General features: G+C 40.2%; 1 protein-coding gene across 1 annotated transcript in view; it reads right to left on the reverse strand.

Annotated features, from left to right (window-relative positions):
• The window catches only part of DNAH12 (dynein axonemal heavy chain 12), a 399,320-nt gene that overhangs the window by 165,524 nt on the left and 216,632 nt on the right, over window positions 1–17,164 (reverse strand). The window contains exons 35-36 of the mRNA XM_066351331.1: window positions 3,367–3,486; window positions 698–886 (exon numbers count right to left, since the gene is read on the reverse strand). Coding sequence (XP_066207428.1) covers window positions 698–886; window positions 3,367–3,486 — 309 coding nt within the window. The remainder of the gene's footprint in view (window positions 1–697; window positions 887–3,366; window positions 3,487–17,164) is intronic.

A 17,164-nucleotide genomic window follows, 5' to 3' on the forward strand; every position in this document is an offset into this window, starting at 1 on the left:
CCCAGCAACCCCCATCTGGAGCTAATGTTTTGCCCATCTGGGCTCATGCTTGCAACCAAGCTATTTTTAGCACGTGAAGCAGAGACTCCAGGAAGCCATCCTCAGTGCCAGGCCAATGTGCTGGAACCAATCAAGTCATGCAGTGGGAGGTGGGGGGGGGGAGAGATGGAAAGAGAGGGAGAGAGAAGGGGAAGGGGAAGGGAAAAGGGAGGGAGCAGATGCTTGCTCCTCCTGTATGCCCTGACCAGGAATTGAACCCGAGATTGCCACCCACCCAGTCAATGCTCTACCACTGAACCAACTGGCCAGGGCCTAAATTATTCTTTTTTTATTTTAATTTTATTTTATTCATTCATTTTAGAGAGGAGAGAGAGAAGGAGAGAGAGAGAGAGAGAGAGAGAGGAAGCATCAACTCCTATATGTGCCTTGACCAGGCAAGCTCAGGGTTTCGAACCAGCGACCTCAGCGTTTCCAGGTCGACGCTTTACCCACTGCGCCACCACAGGTCAGGCCTAAATTATTCTTAAAGTAAGTTTATCTATCCATCCACAAGTTATAGGAGAAGAAACTAAGAGAAGGAACTAAAACACTAACCACAACATTCAAATTAACTCTTGGATTGGAACCCAGGAGTTTCGCTTACTGATCCAAGACTTTGTGGTTTACAACTTATCATAGCAATCACTTTATATCATACCTCATACATGTAATCATAGACCAAGCCTTTTTCATCAAAGTGGCATTCCCATTTACCCACAGAGTTGGGCACTGGGTTGCTTTCATCTTCTCCCCGTATGATGAGTCGTAGGAAAGAATCAAAAACGATGCGACCATTTGAATCACAACTTCCTCCAATAGACCAAATCAAAGAAAATATAAAGCAAGCCTGTTGGTAAAAAAATATATTTTTAATTCAAACTAATTATTTGAAAGAAATTTTTAACAGATTAATTATAATTTAACATATTAAGGCCTGGTTAACCTACTTAGAAAAGATTAGATCTATACATAAAATCGATTGGAGCACAGCTAAATCATATAAAGAATCATTTCTCTAGCAATAGCTATCTAAATTTAAATGCCCATGCCAAATAATCTAGGAATTTCTCTTTTAGGACTTATCCTGAAATATATTTCATCTGTTAAAATGATATATTTACAGAAAATTCATTGCAGTATTGTTTGTGATAGCAAAAGATTAGGCTCTAATCCAGGGGTCTCAACAATTTTGTGCGGCCCGCAGACTAATCCACGAAGTTCAAAATATTTTGGATAAAATTAAGTAAGCCGCCCTGGCCGGTTGGCTCAGCGGTAGAGCATTGGCCTAGCGTGCGGAGGACCCGGGTTCGATTCCCGGCCAGGGCACACAGGAGAAGCGCCCATTTGCTTCTCCACCCCTCCACCACGCTTTCCCTCTCTGTCTCTCTCTTCCCCTCCCGCAGCCAAGGCTCCACTGGAGCAAAGATGGCCCGGGCGCTGGGGATGGCTCTGTGGCCTCTGCCCCAGGCGCTAGAGTGGCTCTGGTCGCAACATGGCGACGCCCAGGATGGGCAGAGCATCGCCCCCTGGTGGGCAAAGCGTCGCCCCATGGTGGGCGTGCCGGGTGGATCCGGTCGGACGCATGCGGGAGTCTGTCTGACTGTCTCTCCCTGTTTCCAGCTTCAGAAAAATGGAAAAAAAAAAAAAATTAAGTAAGCCTAGGGGCCTACTTGTATTTTTCATTTCTCTAGCATCCTAGCTAGATATTAGCTTAGTTAACAGCAGTTGTGATGCGAACTACAGTTTCTGGTCGTTTTGTGACACTGAGTAAACTGCATGTACGATTGTGCTTGTTGTACTGATTTTTTTTTGTTTTCAACTGCAGTGAGAAAAGTGTTGCGTAACAGCTGCCTTTTGTAGACCTAGTGCAGCCCGCCGAACGGCTGTGATCTTGCTCTGCGGCCCACATGCTGAGTTGAGTTTGAGACCCCTGCTCTAATCTCTAATCATTAGAGGAACCCAAATGTTCTTCAACAGGGGTCTGCTTAATTGAATTATGCTACATACACTGGAATTAGATGCATCTGTTAAAAAAGAAGGCAACTCTACTGTTATGAAATGATCTCTAAGATATATTGTGAGAAAAGGTGAAAATAAGTATCATGTATAAAAATGTATATACATATAAGCACGTGCATCAAATACTTCTGGCAGGGTACCTAGGCACTGGTATTCTCAGTTGCCCTAAGAGTAGCTGGAGGACTGGTATGGATGGAAAACCTTCTTTTTCTTTTTGAATTTTACTCTAGGCCATAACTCACATGCCTTATCTAGTTTAAAAATCAAGTATATTTTAAGAAATATTTTCAACCAGGTATTAATCCATATTAGTCTAAAAATGATTCTGAATCATTAAAATAATTTTGGGAGTTTAGGTTTACCAACAGAATGAAAAATTTCTGGAAATATAAACATAAAGGTTACATATATAAACTATTCCTAGGATACTTTTATTTTATAGAAAGGTAACACTGAAATATATGGAAGAATATTAAAAACTAGTTCTGTGAAAGGCAGTTACAAACTTAGGGAGAAGATGTATATAAATAAATCATACTTCTAACACATCTGTTCAATTTCTTATAAATTAGAGGAAAATAAAGACAAAGAGGGGTGGGAAAGGAAGAAATTTTGGTTAGCAGGGAACCTTGGAATGTGAGAAGTCTGAGGTAGACTTTCTGTGGCAAAAAGAATAGGAGGAGACTGCTATAACCACAGAGTAGAAGAGAAAGTAGACTGAGTAGAGGAAATCAAGAATTTCAGGACTGTGGTAGCAGATGGGAAAGTAGCATATACCAGGGAAGAGAGCAAAACACTATTTCCTTTGGCTCCTTCGAAGTTATGCTCTCTGGCCTTCTCTGGCCTCTAGACATTAGCTAACTGGGACCACTGACTTCCCTATGGATTCTGCCAGCAATGCTCCATCTATGGATTCTGCCAGCAATGCTCCATCTACCTGGTTGGATGCCTGCTCCTTGTCTTTTGTAGCCTGTTTCTTGCAGTCTATCTACATCTTGGCTTAATAGTAATATAAAATCAGTTCACCTAAGTCCATATTGGATTAATATTGTCACCTTATTGTGTATCAAATTATGATATTTTATCAATAACAGAGCATATTGGGTTCATTTTGATGTATTTTATTTTCTTTAAAGTGTCTTTTAAATCAGAATACCAGATCAGAGCAATTCAAATGTCTTCAGCTATTCTTTCACTTCTCACTAAACAACAGCTCTAGATTTTACAATGTCTTTCTCAGTACAAGTATCATTTGTCAGACGCATATTTTATTCTGTAATTAAAAACTACATTAAGAATAAAACCAACCATAATCCAAACATGAATGTGCTTGCTTGTAGGATCATTTTCTACCACGTCACAGAGTAGTGCTTCAAAGAGGCGTGTGAGAGATACAACCACATTGCTATCGCTTGTAGGAATCAGTTCCTGCAAAGTGAAAAGAATGTGATACTTTTGTTTCATCTTATTTGAAAAAAAAATATTTAAAAAACAGACAAAACTACACATGGTTTTCATTAGGTCTTCATAACATTTAAACTTAAAAAATTTAAACTGGCCCTGGCCGGTTGGCTCAGCGGTAGAGCGTCGGCCTAGCGTGTGGAGGACCCAGGTTCGATTCCCGGCCAGGGCACACAGGAGAAGCGCCCATTTGCTTCTCCACCCCTCCGCGCGCCTTCCTCTCTGTCTCTCTCTTCCCCTCCCGCAGCCAAGGCTCTATTGGAGCAAAGATGGCCCGGGCGCTGGGGATGGCTCTGTGGCCTCTGCCTCAGGCGCTAGAGTGGCTCTGGTCGCAACATGGCGACGCCCAGGATGGGCAGAGCATCGCCCCTGGTGGGCAGAGCGTCGCCCCAGGGTGGGCGTGCCGGGTGGATCCCGGTCAGGCGCATGCGGGAGTCTGTCTGACTGTCTCTCCCTGTTTCCAGCTTCAGAAATATGCAAAAAAAAAATTTAAACTGTATGCATGATAAAAACATCTCTCAAACATTTTGGTTTAGCATATTATACAATTGAATATAACATACTCTAAATTCTCTAAGAAATAAAAACTAGCTACTATGAAAAAATAAACAATGTTCTAGGGATAACATAAATAAAGTCTCTAATAGCCATTCATTCATTTATTTATTCAATAAACACTTAGGAAAAATATCCTATACCTATACAACATGCCAGGAGATATGAAAATAAAACACAATATTTGAAAAGGAGTGATACTGAAATTAAATAGACAAAAATAATGTGGGGTAACACTGACCAGGCAGAGGAAGTACCACGGTGGGGGAGGCTACTAGAGTACTTGGGATAAACAATTAGCCCAGACCCAGGAAGGAGGACAAGGAAGGAAATAGTAGGGGAATAAATCAACGAAGGCTTCCCAGATTAATAGCTGAGCTAAATTTGGAGAAAATAAAGTGTGAGTTAGCCAGGTGCAGAAAGGAAGAATGGTTAAGGCAGGAGAAACTACACATACACAGAAATGGAAATATAAGCAGACACAGAATTAAGGAGATTCGGTAGGATGTGAAAATAGGATGTGAAAGAGGAAAGGCAAGAAACAAGGCTTGAGAAGCAAACAGGAGTCAGATTCTGAAAGGTTTTGCAGCCGGTGTTAAGAATTTCATAGTAATACAAGAGGATTACAACGAAGGATTTTAAGTAGGGGAGAAATGGAATGAATTTGTGTTTTAGAATCTTCATTCTGGTATAAGGATGTAGACTGGACCAAAGCAGCTCTATTGCATTGATTCAGGTAGTAAATGATGGTCAGAACTAAGGTTATAATAGGAAGAAGGGGATAGGGCAGAGGACCCGAGATAAAGAGAAAAGAACAGGTGTAAGAGCTAGCAAGGAGGGAAAATCCACAGATCTTGAGGACTAATGGAAAAGTGACTTTATATTTATATTTTCTCTATGAAGACAGTACAGAATCTTCATAAAGTGCAATTTTTCATTTTTTTCTTTTGTGAAGAATGCTTTTTCTATCTTTTTTTATAAATAAATTTTTATTAATTGCTTTTCCTATCTTTAAAATGATATTTTAGGATGAAAAAAATCTACTGAATACCCCCCATTTTCTTCTCTAGATCAATATATAGGGTGGGGCAAAAGTAGGTTTACAGTTTTTCTTAATGGAAAACTACAATAATTCATTTTAAATAATAATACAAGAATAAACTCTATTTCATGTACTCACAACTGTAACCTACTTTAGCCCTACCCATATTCATTTATATATAAGGAACTAATGTGTGTGTGTTTGTGCCTGTGTGTATATGTATGTGGTGGCTTGCATGGCGGTCCCCAAAAAGATATGTGCATGTCCTAATTAATCCCAGGGATCCATGAATATGATCTTATTTTCAAAAAAGGTCTTTGAAGATGCAATTAAGTTAAGGATCTCAACTGAGGAGAACATTCTGAATTATTTGATAGACCCTAAGTCCAAGGTTCTCAGTCTTTATCAGTCACATAGTAGAGAGACACAAAGCATAAGGCCAGGTGAACATGAAGGAAGAAACTTAAGAGTTTTACAGTTACAAGATAAGGAATGTCCAAAGATAAAGAAAAGCTGGAAGAGGTAAGGAAAGGTTCTCTCTTAAAGCTTCCAAAGGGAGCACAGCCCTTCCAACATTTTTTTTTAGGTGAGAGGAGGGGAGATTATGAGGCAGACTCCCACATTTGCCCCAACCAGGAGCCACAAGATAGCCCCATCTGGGGTCGATGCTAAAGTACTGAGGCTGATGTGCTCCTACCAACAGAGCTTTCCTGCAGCCAAACTTGAATCAATCAAGCCACTGGCTGTGGGAGTCAAAGAGGGAGAGAAAAGGAGAAGAAGGGAGAGGGAGGGGGGAGAAGCAGATGGTCACTTCTCCTGTGTGTCCTGACTGGGAATCAAACTTGGGATATCTATATGCTGGGCAGACTCTTTATCCACTGAGCCACCAGCCAGGGCTGCTGCCAACATTTTTAAAAATTTTTATTGAATATATTGGGGTGACAGTGTTTAATAAAATTATATAGATTTCAAGTGTACAATACATCATCTGTATATTATATTGTATGTTCACTACCCAAGGCCAAGACTCCTTCTGTTAGTGTAGGAAGCATAGCAGTCTCCAGGAACCAGATGGGTGGGAGTAGGGGTTTGTGGAGTCATTGAGGGGGTGCACTCTTATCTCTCAGGTGGGCAGAGCACCTGCAACCCCACAGAAGGGAATAGGTTTCAGCTCCCTTCCTACAGCCTGATGCACAGCACCCTCAAGGGGGAAAGTTGGTGGGGTCTTGGAAAAAGAGCATGGCATGCTGGGAGAGCAGAGCACTGTACAGAGCCAGGATTTTAAGTTCTGTCCTTGCTCACAGTGAGCACACAGAGTTTTGAAGAGCAGAGACCAGTGCAGAGCCAGGACTTTCCATGCCTTCTGTGCCTGTCGCCCAGGGGAATCTCTGAACCAGAGAAGTCAGACAAGCAGGAGCTGTGGAGTGTAGAGGCATCACAGGGGATCAATTCCTCTATTCCTGGGGAAGCACAGCACCTCCTACTCCAGAAAGGGGAAGAGGTCCTAGCTCCCCTTCTACAGGCTGATATGCACTATTCCCAAAGGAGGAAAATTGGCGGAGCCTTGGAAAGAGAGCACAGTGAGCTGGGAGAGCAGAGTGCCATGCAGATTCAGGACATTAGGACCTGGCCTTGCCCACACAGTAAGCACAAGGGGCACTGAGAGAACAACACAAAGCTACACAGAGTCAGGACTTCTACAGGATCTGGCTTTTTTCACTGAGTGCTGGGAGATCACAGTGTGTGCAAAGAGTCAGGACTTTCTAAGCTTATTGCAGTGGAGAAGCTTTGGTCCAGGAGCCAGATGGGTGGGTGCAGGGGTGTGTGGAAGCTATAACCATTGTAAATATTTCTGCACACAATATAAGAGCACCTAAATGTATAAAGCAGATTTTGATGGACATAAAGAGCAAGATCAACAGCAAAACAACAATAGTAGGAAATTTTAATACCAAACTAACATCAATAGATAGATCCTCTAGATAGAAAATCAACAAGGAAACAGCATCCTTAAATGGCACACTAAATCAACTGTACTTAATTGATATCTTCAGAACTTTTCACCTCAAAGCAACAGAATATACATTCTTTTCAAGTGCTCATGGTACATCTTTTAGGATAGACCATATATTAGGACAAAAAACAAGTATCAATAAATTAAAGAGATTGAAATCATATCAAGCATCTTCTTTGACCACAGTGGCATGAAACTAGAAATCAATTATAATAGAAACATTGAAAACCATCCAAACACTTGGAGGCTAAATATCACGTTATTAAATAACAAATGGGTTAAGAATAAGATCAAGGAGGAAATAAAAAATTTCCTTGAAATAAATGAAAATGAACACACAAAAACTCAAAATCTATGGGATACAGAGAAAGCTGTCCTGAAAGGGAAGTTCACAGCATTACAGGCATACCTTAAAAGCAAGAAAAATCTCAAATAAACATTCTAACCCTGTACCTAAAAGAACTAGAAAAGGAACAACAAATAAAGCCCAGAGGAAGCAGAAGGAAAGTAATAATAAAGATCAGAGGGGAAATAAATAAATAAAGGCTAATAAAACAATACAAAAGATCAATGAAACCAAGAGCTGGTCATAAATGGATGCTGGATTTTATCAAATGCTTTATCAAGAGCTGGATCTTTGAAAAGGTAAAAAATATTGACAAACTTTTAACCAAACTCAGCAAGAAAAAAAGAGAGAGGACCCAAATAAATAAAATTAGAAATGAAAAAGAAGTAACAACTGACATCACAGAAATATAAAAGACTTCAAGAAAATACTAAGTAGAAGTATATGCCAAAAAATTGAACAGCCCAGGTGAAGTGGATAAATTTCTACAAACACACAATCTTCTAAAACTGAATCTGGAAGAATCAGGAAACTTCAGTAGATCAATTACAACAAATGGAATAGAAACATTACCAAAAAAACTCCTGGCAAGCAAAAGCCTTGTACTGATGGCTTCACGGGCAAATTTTACCAATCACTCAAAGAACTAACCTAACCTTCTCAAAATATTTCAAAAAACTCAAGAAGAGGGAAGACTTCCAAACTCATTTTATGAGGCAAGCATTATCCTAATTCCAAAACCAGGTAAAGACACTACAAAGAAAGAAAACTATTGGTCAGTATTCCTGACAAACGTAGATGCTAAAATTCTCAACAAAATATTAGCAAACTAGATCCAACAATACATTAAAAAGATCATACAGGCCCTGGCCGGTTGGCTCAGCGGTAGAGCGTCGGCCTGGCGTGCAGAAGTCCCGAGTTCGATTCCTGGCCAGGGCACACAGGAGAAGTGCCCATCTGCTTCTCCACCCCTCCCCCTCTCCTTCCTCTCTGTCTCTCTCTTCCCCTCCCGCAGCTGAGGCTCCACTGGAGCAAAGATGGCCCGGGCGCTGAGTATGGCTCCTCGGCCTCTGCCCCAGGCACTACAGTGGCTCTGGTCGCAACAGAGCGACGCCTCGGAGGGGCAGAGCATTGCCCCCTGGTGGGCAGAACATCACCCCCTGGTGGGCGTGCCGGGTGGATCCCGGTTGGCACATGCAGGAGTCTGTCTGACTGTCTCTTCCCATTTCCGGCTTTGGAAAAATACAGAAAAAAAAAAAAAAAAAAAAAGATCATACATCATGATCAAGTGAGATTTATTCCAGGAAGACAAGGCTAGTACAATATTTGCAAATCAATAAACATGGAGGATAAAAATCACATGATTATATTAATAGATGCAGAAAAAGCATTTGATAAAATCCAGCACCCATTTATAATCAAAACTCTCAGCAAAGTAGGAATACAGGAAACATATCTCAACATAATAAAGTCCATATATGACAAACTGACAGCCAACATCATACTCAATTAAAAGCAATCCCCTAAGGTCAGGAACAAGATGGGAATGTGCCCTTTCACCACTCTTATTCAACATAGTATTGAAAGTCCCAGCCACAGCAATCAGAAAAGAAAAAATAAAAGACATCCAAATCGAAAAAGAAGTAAAACTGTTGTTATCTGCTTACAACATGATACTGTACATAGAAAACCCTGAAGTCTCTGACAAAAAACTACTAGACCTAATAAATTTATTCATCAAAGTGGCTGGACATAAATTAATATTCAGAAATCAGTGGCATTTTTATACACCAATAATGAACTGTCAGAAAGAGAAATTAAGAAAACAATCTCAATTACTATTGCAACAACAACAAAATAAAGTACCTAGGAATAAATTTAACCAAGGTGGTAAAAGACTTGTACTCATAAAATTATAAGACATTGGAAAAAGAAATCGAGAAAGATCCAAACAAGTGGGAGGAAGTATATATTGTGTGCATGGATGGGAAGAATTAACATAATTAAAATGTCCATACTACCCAAAACAATCTATACATTCAATGTAATTTTTATTACAATACCAATGGCATACTTCACAGATCTAGAACAAACATGCCAAAAATTTATATGGAACCAAAAAATAAACCAAATAGCCTCAGCAAGCTTGAACATGAAGAACAAAGTGGGAGATATCACACTTCTTAATACAAAGTATACTACGCTAATGACGTCAGAGTAATGGCGCAGTAGGAAGTGATACTGATAAATCTCCCTCAAAACTCAACAAGATCTTCAACCAGAAACAGAAAAACCTATCCTTGGAGCCTCCAGATGTTTCGCAATACACACGAAGGTATGGTCGAGCGAAAAATTGGCTAAATATATAATCAAACTCCGAAGGAAATAGGGAGTAAGAAATGCTCCGCCTTCCTCACTAACCTAAACAGGGCGGCTTTCACCGGGAACTGAGAATATAGAAACTAAGGCGGGCAAAGGGGGTGAATAGATCCAGGCCGCGGCACAAATGGCCGAACCAGGCTGTGGCACAGAGATCCAACCCGAGGAAAAACTGTTCCTGTGGCAACCCGGGCAATACAAGCTAACACTCGTGCCAAACCCAGACAAAGAAAGACAAGCGGGGCAGCCATTTTCCCCAATCTCCGAGTCAGCGCACGCAGAAGGGCAAAAGATTCCTTCCAAAGCCCTGGGAGTGGGTGCCCATGTTGTCCCACAGAGGGGCAGAGTCAGAGGCCTTTGTGTGGGCCGAAAGCGGAATCTCCGGGCCACCCCAGCACCCTGAGGGGGCCGTGCACAAGGAGGAAACAAGAGCTAGTTCCAACGCTGCAACTTTTCGGTGCAGGAGGGGGATTTACTCAGAGGGTGAGGCAGCCGGACTGATATCCTGGTCTGCGCGCACGGGGAGTGAGCAAGAGATTCCTCCGAGCACCTCAGGAGTGGGCGCCCGTGTTGCCCCACAGAGGGGCAGGGCCAGAGGCCTCTGTGTGGGCCAAAGGCAGAATCTCCGGACCGCTGCAGCGCCCTGGGAAAGCTGCACACGGGGACGGAGCAAGAGCCAATTCCAAAGCTGGAACTTTTCCATGCAGGTGGGGTTTCACTCAGCCGGTGAGGCGGCCGGCCTGATATCCTGGTCTGCGCGCGCAGATAGTGAGCAAGAGGTTCCTCCGAGTGCCTCGGCAGTGTGCGCCCGTGTTATCCCACAGAGGGGCAGAGCCAGAGGCCTTTGTGTGGGCTGGCCTGATATCCTGGTCTGCGCGCACAGATAGTGGGTGAGAGATTCCTCCAAGTGCCTCGGCAGTGCGTGCCCGTGTTATCCCACAGAGTGGCAGAGCCAGAGGTCTTTGAGTGGGTGGAAGCCCCGTCTGATTATGCTAGCAGCTCTGACTGACTGAGCCTTACCCAGAGCCCTGTGCTGAGTGGGAACAGAGTGGGGAGTTGCCAGCTCTTTGAGCCTCTTACTATCCAGGCAGAGGCAGCAGCAACCTCATAGCTGGATTATCAAGCTACTAATTGAGGAAGGAAAGACTAGGAGAGAGGCTCCAGGAACACGAACTCTCTCACTGGCGAAGCCTATAAATGCTAATGAGCCTCAACTGTCAACGAGACTGAAGCACAATACACGACATCGTCATAGAGACTTATCAACTGCAAACCTCTACTTGAGCGTGCCAAAGGGGCAGAACCCGGGATACAGAGTCACCGACCAGGAAGAGGGAGAGAAAAGAAAAAACAAGAAGATAACCTCTCAAAATCAAGAATAATACGCAGACTTTATAACCTATCCCATTTTATTATATTTGTTCATTTGTTTCTCTTATCTTCATTCTTGATATTTTTTTTTTCCTCCTCCAATTTGGTCATTTAACTCTCTGCCGGTCTTACTCTCTCCTCTCCTTGAACTACACTACCCATAAGTGATACATTTACCATTATCTTTTCTTTCCTCTTCCTTTCTCTCTATGAGGGTTGCACTCTAAAACCCATAACTCTCTCTCTCTCTCTCTCCTCTTTTTTCTTTTTTCTTCTTTTAGTGGTTCCCTCTTTTTTCTCTCTCTCTCTCTTTCTTTTCTCCCTCTATATTAGTTTCTTCCTTTCTCCTTTATGTCTCCTCTCATTCAAACCTCAATAACGAACAATATCTTATCTGGGACTCAAACTTATGTTTGTGGCATTTTGGGGGGTTTTTACTTCACCTTTTTAACAAACTAGCAGTGCTCCCATCCCTGGCTCTCCATTTTATCTAGTTCTTGTTCCACTAAATAATACAATAGTAATTTTTTAATTTGTCCCCCTATTTTCCTGTTTCCCTTTTATTCCTCTCATCATAACAATCAGTCAACCAACACCTAAGAGCAAATCATTTTATTCTTGACGCAATTTTTTTTCTTATTTTCTTTTTGTGGGTCCATATGCCCTCTTTTTTTCTTTTTTTTTTGGTTTTTTTGGGGGTTTTTTTTGCCCCTTTATTACTTCTCCCCAATTCAGGCCCTCCATTACAGGCATTGTTTGTTCTATTTAGTACAATATAATTCACAGTTCATCACAAGATTTTCTCAAGAAAGAGGGGAGAGGAGAGGAGAGAAAAAAAAGGAGGGGGGGAAATTTTCTTTCTTTTTAATTTAATTTAATTTTATTTTCCTTATTTCATTATTAATTTTTTTAAAAAAACTCTTTCATTTTTTATTTTTTTAACTTTTAATTCTTTATTAAATCTCATTAATACTATCAACAAAACCACTCTCAGATACTATTAAGGAAGAGAAAATCGAATATCATGGATACAAAAGAAAGAGAGGTAATACAGCTAGATGAGGAAAAATCTATGGAGAAAAAATTTAATATATTGGAAACCTTGGAGCTAAATGACAGAGAATTTAAGATAGAAATCCTAAAAATCCTCCGAGATATACAAGAAAACACAGAAAGGCAATTTAGGGGGCTCAGAAAACAACTCAACGAACACAAAGAATATATGTCCAAGGAAATTGAAACTATAAAAACATATCAAACAGAGATGAAAAACTCAATTCACGAGCTGAAAAACGAGGCAACAAGCTTAGCTAATAGAATAGGCCATATAGAAGAGAGGATTAGTGAAATAGAAGACAAGCAACTTGAGGCACAACAGAGAGAAGAAGAAAGAGACTCAAAAATTTAAAAAAATGAGATAGCCCTACAAGAATTATCTGACTCCATCAAAAAGAATAACATAAGAATAATAGGTATATCAGAGGGAGAAGAGAGAGAAAATGGAATGGAGAACATACTCAAACAAATAATAGATGAGAACTTCCCAAGCCTGTGGAAAGAACTAAAGCCTCAAATTCAAGAAGCAAACAGAACTCCAAGTTTTCTTAACCCCAACAAACCTACTCCAAGGCAGGTTTGAAATTGGCACAAACCAACAGCAAAGAAAAAATTCTCAAGGAAGCCAGGGAAAAGAAGAATACAACATATAAAGGAAGGCCCATTAGATTATCATCAGATTTCTCAACAGAAACTCTACAAGGTAGAAGAGAGTGGACCCCAATATTTAAAGTCCTGAAAGAGAGGAACTTTCAGCCATGAATACTATACCCATCAAAGCTATCCTTTAAATGTGAAGGAGAAATAAAAACATTCACAGATACAGAAAAGATGAGGGAATTTATCATCAGAAAACCCCCACTCCATGAATTACTAAAGGGGGTTCTCCAATCAGATACAAAGAACAAAAAAAAAAACAGAGCCACAAGTAAAAGCTCCAACAAGAACACAATAAAACCAAATTTAAACTGTGACAACAACAAAAAGAAAGGGAGGGGGGGAGAGGATGGAGATTAACAGTAGCAAAGCACCGATGGAGTGCAAAAGTACTCACAAAATAGTGTGCTACAATGAACAGGGTAGGAACCCTTTTCATTACTAAAAGGTAACCACCATTGAAAAAACCACCACAGAAGCACATGAGATAAAAAAGATAGCAACAGAGGAAAGATGTATGGAATACAACCAAATAAAAACAAAAGATAGAAAAACGAAAGAGAAGGATCAAACAAGACACAAAACTAACAGAAAGCAAGATGGCAATAGGGAACTCACAAGTGTCAATAATTACACTAAATGTAAACGGATTAAACTCACCAATAAAAAGGCACAGAGGCTTTTGAAGATGGCAGCAGAGTAGGCAGACGCACAGATGCCCAGCTCTCAACACCAAACTGGAATACAAATCAATTTAGGAAAAATCAGCATGAAAACCCTACACTGAACTGCAAGAACAGCTCTCAAAAACCAAGGAGCAAAGAGGAAGCCACAATAATCCTGGTAAGGAGTGCCTGAATCTCCTCTGCTTACAGGAACGGAAGGGGGGGGGCGTGAGGCTGAGAGCCCAGAGAGGATTTCACAGAGGAAAAAGAGCAGAAACTACTGCTCACAGCCACTTACCTGGCGACCAGGGAGCAAGGTGGGTTGAAAAGACCAGCTTATCTCCCAAGTGGAAAGGTCGTGGAGAGGGACAGACTGTGAGGGGATAAGGTATGCAAGAAATGAAATTAAAAAGCTGACTCATTCGTGCTGGAGGTGGCCATAGCTGGGGGAGGGACTGAACCTTTCACAAAACAGAGCTGAAGTGCTTCCGGATCAGAGATCTCCGGACATCTATCCAGCTCCAATCAGCGCAACAAGACACAGCTGAAAACAAGAAGTGGGGAGGAGGGGCAGTAACTCAGGTCTCCATGGAGATCTGAGATATACCTCCCCCTACTGAAGCTGAGAAAAAACCCTGCCCCCAGGGAGATTAGTTGGTGGAAGAGACCCTCAGCATCTCAGATTACACCCACAGCATTCCTGGTTACAGTTTCAAGGAAGCCCCCTGCTGAGATCAGTTAACAAGACTATCACCTGTTAAGAAAACAAACAAATCAAGACTTCAAAGCTGCCCAAATCCGAAAGTGGATTACAAATAATAGCTGATACCAACCCAAGAAGACCTAGAAATAACACAACTGAAAACTTGAGGCAGACAACACCAAGCCTAGACTCAAACAACTCTACAAATAAAACACCATTATGAAAAGACAAAGGAGTGCAACCTAAATGAAACCACAAGAGACACCTTTGAGAGATGAGCTGAGTGATATGGAAATAATCAAACTTCCAGATGCGGAGTTCAAAATAATGATTGTAAGGATGCTTAGGGATATTAGAACAACAATGGAGGGGCAGTTTGAAAACCTAAATAAAGAAATAGCAAGTATAAAAAAGGATATTGAAATATTAAAAAAGAATCAGTCAGAGATGACAAATACAATATCAGAAATGAAGACCACAATGGAAGGAATTAAAAACAGGATGGATACAGCTGAGGATCGAATAAGCGAGTTGGAGGACAACTGGAATGAAAGCATGAAAGCAGAGAAGAAAAGAGAAAAGAGACTCAAAAAGTCAGAGGAAACACTTAGAGAGCTCTGTGACAACATGAAGAGAAATAACATCCGCATCATAGGGGTTCCTGAAGAAGAAGAAAAAGAACAAGGGATAGAGACTTTGTTCAATCATATCATAACTGAAAACTTCCCTAAATTAATGCAAGAGAAACTCTCACAAGTCCAAGAAGCACAGAGAACTCCATTAAAGAGAAACCCAAAGAAACCTACACCAAGACACATCATAATTAAAATACCAAAGCTAAGCGATAAAGAGAAAATATTAAAAGCTGCAAGAGAAAAAAAAGTTATCACCTACAAAGGAGGCCCCATAAGGATGAAATCTGACTTCTCAACAGAAACACTTGAGGCCAGAAGGGAATGGCAAGAAATATTCAAAGTAATGCAGAACAAGAACCTACAACCAAGACTACTTTATCCAGAAAGGCTATCGTTTAAAATTGAAGGAGAAATAAAAAGCTTCCCAGACAAAAAACAACTCAAGGAATTCATTACAACCAAACCAACGCTGCAAGAAATGTTAAGGGGCCTGTTGTAAACAGATCAAAGTTGGAAAAGAATATAGCAAAAAAAGGAATACACCTTTAAAGAAGAAAATGGCAATAAACAACTACATATCAATAATAACCTTAAATGTAAATGGATTAAATGATCCAATCAAAAGACATAGGGTAGCTGCATGGATAAGAAAACAGGACCCATACATATGTTGTCTACAAGAGACACACCTTAGAACAAAAGACACACATAGATTGAAGATAAAAGGATGGAAAAAAACATTTCATGCAAACGGAAATGAAAAAAAAGCTGGGGTAGCAATACTTATATCAGACAAATTGGACTTTAAAACAAAGGATATAGTAAGAGATAAAGAAGGCCACTACATAATGATAAAGGGAGTAATCCAACAGGAGGATATAACTATTATAAATATCTATGCACCTAATATAGGAGCACCCAAATATAGAAAGCAATCTTTGATGGATTTAAAGGGTGAGATCAACAGCAATACTATAATAGTAGGGGATTTCAATACCCCACTAACATCACTAGATAGATCCTCAAGAAAGAAAATTAACAAAAAAACAGCAGACTTATTGGAAACACTAGATCAACTCGATTTATTAGATATCTTCAGATCCTTTCACCCTAAAGCAGCAGAATATACATTCTTTTCAAGTGCTCATGGTACATTCTCTAGGATAGACCACATTGTTAGGGCACAAAAGTGCTCTCAACAAATTTAAGAAGACTGAAATCATATCAAGCACTTTCTCTGATCACAACGGCATGAAACTAGAAATGAATCACAGCAGAAAAGCTCAAAAATTCTCAAACACATGGAAACTAAATAGCAGGGTGTTAAATAATGAATGGATTAAGAATGAGATCAAAGAAGAAATAAAAAAATTCCTAGAAACGAACGACAATGAGCATACAACAACTCAAAATTTATGGGACACAGCGAAAGCAGTGCTGAGAGGGAAGTTCATAGCACTACAGGCACACTTTCAGAAGCTAGAAAAATCTCAAGTAAACAACTTAACCCTGCATCTAAAAGAATTAGAAAAAGAACAGCAAGTACAGCCCAAATGTAGTAGAAGGAAGGAAATAATAAAGATCAGAGCAGAAATAAATGACATAGAGGCTAAAGAAACAATACACAGGATCAATGAAACTAGGAGCTGGTTCTTTGAAAAGGTAAACAAGATTGATGAACCTTTAAGTAGACTCACCAAGAAAAAGAGAGAGAGGACTCAAATAAATAAAATTAGAAATGAGAGAGGAGAAATAACAACTAACACAACAGAAATACAAAATATTATAAGAAAATACTATGAAGAACTGTATGTCAAAAAACTAGACAACCTAGATGAAATGGACAAATTCCTTGAAACATACAATCTTCCAAAAATCAATCTGGAAGAATCAGAAAAGCTAAACAGACCAATTACAACAAAGGAGATCGAAACAGTTATCAAAAAACTCCCAACAAAGAAAAGTCCAGGGCCCGATGGCTTCACAACGGAATTCTACCAAATATTCAAAGAAGAACTAACTCCTATCCTTCTCAAACTATTTCAAAAAATTCAAGAGGAAGGAAGACTTTCAAGCTCCTTTTATGAGGCGAGCATAATTCTGATTCCAAAACCAGGCAAAGACAACACAAAGAAAGAAAATTATAGGCCAATATCTCTGATGAATATAGATGCTAAAATCCTCAACAAAATATTAGCAAACCGGATCCAACAATATATGGA

The sequence above is a fragment of the Saccopteryx leptura genome, chromosome 10 (genome assembly GCF_036850995.1).
Source record: "Saccopteryx leptura isolate mSacLep1 chromosome 10, mSacLep1_pri_phased_curated, whole genome shotgun sequence".
NCBI classification, from domain to species: domain Eukaryota; kingdom Metazoa; phylum Chordata; class Mammalia; order Chiroptera; family Emballonuridae; genus Saccopteryx; species Saccopteryx leptura.